Raw genomic sequence first — 6,724 nt, 5'->3', positions numbered from 1 at the left:
CCCCCCGGCGGCGGGAGGGCCCCGGCCCGCCCCCACGGGCGGCAGCGGGCGCCGCAGCTCGGGCGGGGTCGGGCGGGGAGCCGCGGGTTCGAGACCCGCTCCCGCCCCTCGAGGCAGCCGCGGGAGGTGGGTAAAGCTCGTGTGGGGGCAGCTCCCCCAGCCCTCTCGGCCACCTGCCACGGAGGGAAAAGTGCATTCCTGGCAGCCCCGCGGCGCTCAGGCACTCTCTAGAACTATAGCGTGACAGTTTTTAACCTAAGTTAACCGACTCACCTCTGAACACTGACATGGTAAGCTACAAGTCATCTCTAGAAATGCAGTTTTGCAAAAACATTTCATTATTGTAACTCTCTCCCCCTCTTACTTTCTTAAAACTTCAGTAGATTAATTTATGCTGTGGCATTCAGCCTGTACAAAAAGCTTTAAGGACACTTACTTAAATTACTCCTCCATTAAGTCAATTAAAATACTGCAATTTAGCTTAAACCAACAGGAAGTTCACAGAAGAATTTAGACTGTTAACTAAAGCAGTGTGATCAGCTTGCAAGCACTATGCTGCAGTAACACGGCAGGTGCTGTACCATTCTGTACTCACAAGAACAGAAGTGCTAACAAAAGCTTTCACTTTCTCCATCCCAAGTAACTGTCAGAGCTCATCTAGCTCTGCAAATGTAACATCCTTCAATGGAAAAACATACAAAAAAGCTTCCTCACAGGACAACTGTAGTTACAGCAAGTCCCTCTTAGCCACTGCCCACTCACTGAGTTTCTAATCTGTCATCAATACAAGTAAAGCAGATTTGTTTTTTTAAATACTTAGATTAAGCTTCTCATTGCTGGTAGTTTCTAAGAACTGGATCCCATTAGACTGATCAATGCAAAGTATAACAACAGAGTGCAGTTAGGCGACCTTTCTCCTTTACATTCTTCCTGTGTTTAAAAGTTTCCATGTTTAAGAGTGTAACTAGAATCCTGAAACAACCTCTACATTCCTGTTTGCACATGTAAACAAAGTAAGCAAGTTTTCTGTTGCTGCATTTTAGAGACACCTTAACTTTTAGGTTATTCCAGGAAATAAGCACCATGACATCAAATCAATTTCATTTTTCATCACATTTGAGGAAAACTCTTGTATAATTACGTACTTTCAACTGCAGAAAAAAAAAAAAGAAAAAGAATAAAACAGACTTCCCATCTCTGCAAAGAAACAATTTATTTAAATAGTTTCTGATCAGGGTCTTCTTGTACAAAAAGAAATTCTTCAAGAGGGGTTTGACGATTGGCTGGCCAACAGCTTTTCTCACATGTATAAACTATAACAGTCCCAAATTCCACTGACAGATCTAAAAACAAAACAATAAAGGGATGTCATGTATTAGAAAAAATAGACAGTTAGTGGCTATTGCTTATTACTGCAGCTCAATCTTCCAATTCAAAAAGTATTTTTTCATATTCAGTCTCCTACAGACACGTCATTTTTTAATTTAAAAGATTTTAAAGCAAGCTGACTGAGAATTTTCAAAGAGCTTCTTACATGTCTGCAATTTGACAATATTTATTATTTTCCAAGGCCTCATTTAAAAGGTAATAATTACTCCCAAAGTCATGGAATTATCTATATTGTTGTTATGACAATTCACTAGGGAGCAAATGAAGCTGAAATCTGTGATTCCCTATAAACCAGTTACATCATTTGCTTAATGGAACTGATAATGGAAACATTATCTGTATAATCCATATGGATATACCTACCCGTATGTAACCTTTATAATTCTATGACCACTGTAGTTAGGCTTGTCAGTGCCTACAGCTAGCAAGAAACAATCCAAATTACAGTTCACTGAACTTTACCAACAAGGTGACTGTTTCCGAGATATTCATTTAGCTAAGTCAAAAGCCAATAACCTGAATCGCTTTGGAGCATGCTGACCAGTGCTGGCATAAGTTGAAATTCAAATATTCTTTTGCTTCCGCAATTACTGCAGGCTGGAATATCTTCGTTAAAGTTGGCTGGAGGACAAGTTATGAATAAAGGCTGACCACCCCAGGAGTATCTTAAGAGAAGAAAGGAAAAAACATTCATTTTTTTAATCTAGATTTCATAGGAAAACACACAAACATTGTTAGGAACCAGAATCATTGCTTAAGTTTCAGATGAGTCATTCAACAAAAATTAAAGATGGTAAAGTTGGACCTTCTAAGGTCAACACCTGGAAAGTCTTAACAAAAGAGCTGGATTTAAAGGAGACAAATGCTTTAGATTGACACCTCCAAAATACACTGTACCTGACTCAATTAAACAAACTAGAGCTCAACAGGGATCCGGCAGCCCAGGAAAAATGGGGTTTGAACATTTGTGTCAGGCACCTATTGCATATATTCACAATGCTCTTGAAGGGAAAAGGGAGGGCTGCATAAAGACTGTAACTAGCGATACTCATAGGGGTCACTGGATGCAATGTTTTGGGAAAATGGAAAATTCAAAGAACATAATACTGCAAAATGATAGATCCAGTGGAAAAAAGTTGTCTGAAAATGTTCCTTGCACTCTCTATCAGTAATTTTTCTGTATAGTCTTTGACAGTTAATTAATGGAAGTTTTTAACATTTCTCATGTGCATAAGCAGCCCTTCAGACTTTAGCTCCTCATCAAAAAGGTACCAGTTAGTTCCACCTGGTTCTGGAAACCTGATAAACAAAGGTCGTGTCACTAAACTGAGACAGCTTGACCAGATGGGTTGCAGCAGACTCTCTGGAATAAAGTTGTTAAAGACAAATACTTTGTATGATCCATGAAAATTATTGGTATTATCTCGTACTACAAATAAGTTGATTTGAACTCTGATATACTCTCATTCACAATTAATTCGTCTTTTTGGAAAGAAGTTTTTCTGAGGCTTAATCTGCTTTTTTCTAGGAAAGTAACCTATTTACAAGAAGTGATGTCTATGCAGTCACGAGGGGTAATCATAAGCTGCAAATGAACTCAGGCTTTAAAATGAGTAATTTCTTACTTCAGTAACATCTCAAAGACTGAGACATAAGCAGTAACAGTAAGATTAGAAAACTTTAGAGGAGGAGAGAGCCTTGGAAGTGTATCACAGCACACCACTGTGCATTACACTTCCACCTCAAAACTCTCTCTTGAAAACCTCTACACCTGGATTTCAGTAAGTCTTTAAAGACAGCGTGGGTCTGCTCTCATCAGGTCTTACGTTGAAGAAGGTCTCCTATAGACAGATCGGGGGCTCTGATTCTGCTTTGCCTCTCATCCACTTAATACTTTGTCCTGAAAGTCCAACCAGGGACTGAAGTCTTATCACTCAGGCACAGTAACAACACTCTCAGCAAGTTTTTCAATTAAGAAAAATAAATATTTCCAGTCAAATAATTTATGTTGATTTACTAACAGTCCATATCTATGTTCTGTATCTCCCTGTTACAACCAGGTGATCAACGTACCTTAAAATCTGTTCATGACAGACAGATATTTTTTTCATAAATTTATGGAACATGCGGTCCCCACTTTTGACTTCACTCTTCTCATATTTTTCTTTATCACCTTCAGCTGCAAAACTATGAGAACAAGAAATGAAACAAGAATTTCAATGCAGTACAATATGCATGCTTCAAATAAGCAGTGGTTACTATATATTCACATTAAAATAAATACACTAAAAATATACATATTAAATTAAGAGGCAGTTACTGTTTCAGCTTGCAGCTGAACATCCTGCTTCTAGTTCTTTGGCATCTCTTACTAAATGTTTCAGACCACTACATCTAATTCAATTCTACCAGATACCCGTTTAAACCTAAAAAAATAATTCCTTTAGTAACTGCTCAGCAGTTGTCTTGTTTTCTTAATTATAAATTTAAAAGGAGTGTAATTTAAGCATAATCAAAGTTCTATGATTCCATCAACATTAAAAAAAATAATCAACAGAACACGACAACTAAAAACCATTCTATGCATATTCTGCAATTGACAGTAGCTGTAGTTATCAAAAAATTCAGCATTGTTCACAATCCATGGAAAGTCACCATAGATATTAATACAATTAAAAAAGAAATGGTCTGGATATTAAGTTAAAATTGAAAATATTTTCAGCAGCTACATCCAAAAACTGTTTTTCAAACAACTTCTTTATCAAAAACTCCATGAGTCCATCTGATACCATCATCCCAGTCTCTAGTTAAAATTGTCAAGTAGCTAAGCTCTTAAAAATGCAACTGGAATAAGAAAAGCTTTAGCCTTTGCTTTCAGCATGAAAATCAAACCTGCGCGCACCTTTCTGACATCAAATGTTCCAAATCAACACCCTCTCTCTGCTGATACTCCTTCCATAGCTCATCTGCATGATCTGTATCAAGGAAGCCAGCATAGTCTTCCTCATCCACAACACTAATGTAATAGGGACGGAACACAGGAGCTGAAGTGGCTGTTACCATATCCTCCCTGACTGGAAGATCCGTGACAGGTTCCCTGGATACATCTGTAGCTTCAGACAGGCAAAGCTGTTGGAACTGGGATGCACACTCTGCTTCTCTGGATGAGGAGCTGCTCGTCACTTCATTTAAGCCAAGCAGCTGAAGGGCACACACAGGAGATTCTGCTCCATCACAGACTCCCCAGTCATCTGCCTCGTCACACCAGTCCTTTGCAGAAAAGTTAGATTCTTGTCTCTGGGTAGGGGGAAGAAAAAAAAGAAGAAAAACACTTTCAAGAGCTACCTAACACACTTCAAATATAGTTTTACTACTGTAATGGATAAGAGAAATAAAACCTTAACCTAATGCTTAGTATTTTTTTGCCCGTTACCCTCAGAATACCAGGTACCACCATATGTGCTTCTCATAGCAGCACACTTATGGCAAAAAAAACATCTCAAACTGGAGAAATGGGGCAAGAATTAATTCGTGTTTTGCATGGGCTTGCATTGCCGTATCTAGGCTGTTGGCACAACTGACGGTAGCTGGTTTGGAGATATTTAACTGAACCAGTTACTGCACCACAGCAAGCTCAAAGAGCAGATACAGATGAATATAATAACAATAAATATCTGCACTATTTTTATCAGAATATAAACTCATTTACCACAGACCAAAATGTTATATTGCAAACACACCAGCTGAATAAGCATGCTTCCTGCCTATCAGCATTAGTTTGAAAGCCAGCCTCCCCTTTCAATCTCCCTGAGCCAATATGCAAAGTTTAGGTTCACAGAAAAAAAATCCCGGAAATACTTTAACAATACTTGAGTCAGATAAACTAAAGTTGATATTAAAAAAAATAATAATCAATTTAAATTAGAAAATAAAGACAGCATCTTAAAGATCTAACCCTAAAGCAGCACAGTCCTTTAAAGTACAGTTGAAAAACAGTGTTTAGGTAGATTCAATCATTATGATATTAAATATCAATTTTAACCATATAATTGGATTGCAACCTCCACTTTAAAGCTACTCTAACATAAATCACAAGTAAGAAATCGATCTTGTAGTACGCAGCATGTAGCACTTGCTATACCTGTGACTGTGATGACTTCTCCATGTGACTCAAAACCAGCACGTGGCACAATTTCTACAGGGCAGCTATGGCTGCTTAAACTAGTACACATAGATGTGAAGCTCACCCGGCTTAACCACTTTTTTATTTGAAATCCTCCTTAACGCTGTACTTCACGCAGGCAGACACCAAGAAAGCGGCTTGCTGGCTGTACCTGCTTTAGACTGCAACCTCGTGCCTCCTTTTCCCGAGTCTGCAAGCACTGGGAGCGCAGCACCTTCCAGCTTCAGCGTGCCACATAGAAAGAAAACAAGACAAGGGCGTTGAAGCAGCAGAGCTGCTGACCGGGGGGGTATCCGAGCCGCCAGCACAGCGCATCCCGCTCCCTCCTCACCTGCGGGGCTGCCCCCAGCAGCCCGTGCCGGGGCAGGCGAAGACGTTGGCGAGGCGGTGGCAGGGCAGGCCCCGCAGCGGGCAGTACACCTGCACCAGGTGCGCCAGGGCCGCGCCGCACGCCCCGCAGCGGGGCTCGGCCGGGCGCAGGGCGGGCAGCGCGTCCTGCAAGCCAACACCACGCGCACCGCTGGAGGACGCCCGCGGAGGCTCCACCGAGCCGCGGCCGTGCCGCCCCACAGCCCCGGCTCGGGGTAGAGCCCTCCCTCCCCGCACCCCTCCCTCCCCGACCGTACCGCGGAGCCGCCCAGCTTGTTGGTGGCCCAGGCCGGGGCCTCCCGGCACGGCCCGGCCATGGGGGCGTCACGGAGCCCCAGCAGCACGGGGCGCCTCCCCTCCGCCATGGCACCGCAACCCAGCCCCGCGCTGAGGGGAGCTCCCACACGCATGCGCGGGCCCGGCGGGACGGGACGGGAGGGGGCGCGCGTTGCCTGCGGCCGCCATCTCACGACGTGGCCCCGCCGCTGAGGTGGGGTCCTGCCAGGGGATCCCGTCAGCGGGCGCCCAGCTCCGCTCAGAGGGCGGTGAGCCCTCGGCAGGAGGGGTGAAGGGCAGAAAGTCACACCGCCCCTGCAGCCCCCAGAATCGGGTCTGGCAACGAAAGCTGGAAAATCCAGGCTGGGGGACTTTAAGAAAAAAACAGGGCTCGTTTGTGGCTTTTTGAGTGGCACATAACCACAGCATATACACAGTAGTGTTGAAGAACAGCCAGTCGTGTACTATCTATCTAGATTACATGCACTTCTTTACGCCCACATCCAA

The 6,724-nt window shown here is 42.9% G+C and overlaps 1 protein-coding gene across 1 annotated transcript; it reads right to left on the bottom strand.

Moving 5' to 3' along the window:
- Positions 1 to 1,194: 1,194 nt before the first annotated feature.
- On the bottom strand, positions 1,195 to 6,341 carry PDCD2L (programmed cell death 2 like). The gene is made up of 7 exons (XM_035543586.2): positions 6,199 to 6,341; positions 5,904 to 6,067; positions 5,724 to 5,793; positions 4,292 to 4,686; positions 3,463 to 3,576; positions 1,906 to 2,054; positions 1,195 to 1,343 (listed from the first exon to the last, which is right to left on the bottom strand). Exons 1-7 carry the CDS (start codon positions 6,304 to 6,306, stop codon positions 1,213 to 1,215), a joined length of 1,131 nt encoding a protein of 376 aa, XP_035399479.1. The 5' UTR covers positions 6,307 to 6,341; the 3' UTR covers positions 1,195 to 1,212.
- Positions 6,342 to 6,724: the final 383 nt, after the last annotated feature.

Source organism: Cygnus atratus, chromosome 12 (genome assembly GCF_013377495.2).
Source record: "Cygnus atratus isolate AKBS03 ecotype Queensland, Australia chromosome 12, CAtr_DNAZoo_HiC_assembly, whole genome shotgun sequence".
NCBI lineage: Eukaryota > Metazoa > Chordata > Aves > Anseriformes > Anatidae > Cygnus > Cygnus atratus.
This window is presented reverse-complemented; position numbering and strand designations above follow the sequence as displayed.

Coding starts and splice junctions, on each gene's coding strand:
- PDCD2L (XM_035543586.2), bottom strand. CDS start 6,306: ATGGCGGAGGGGAGGCGCCCCGTGCTGCTGGGGCTCCGTGACGCCCCC. Junction 4,687..5,723: donor GAGGTTGCAGTCTAAAGCAG/GTACAGCCAGCA, acceptor CCCCCTACCCAG/AGACAAGAATCTAACTTTTC. Junction 1,344..1,905: donor CATGCTCCAAAGCGATTCAG/GTTATTGGCTTT, acceptor TTTTGTTTTTAG/ATCTGTCAGTGGAATTTGGG.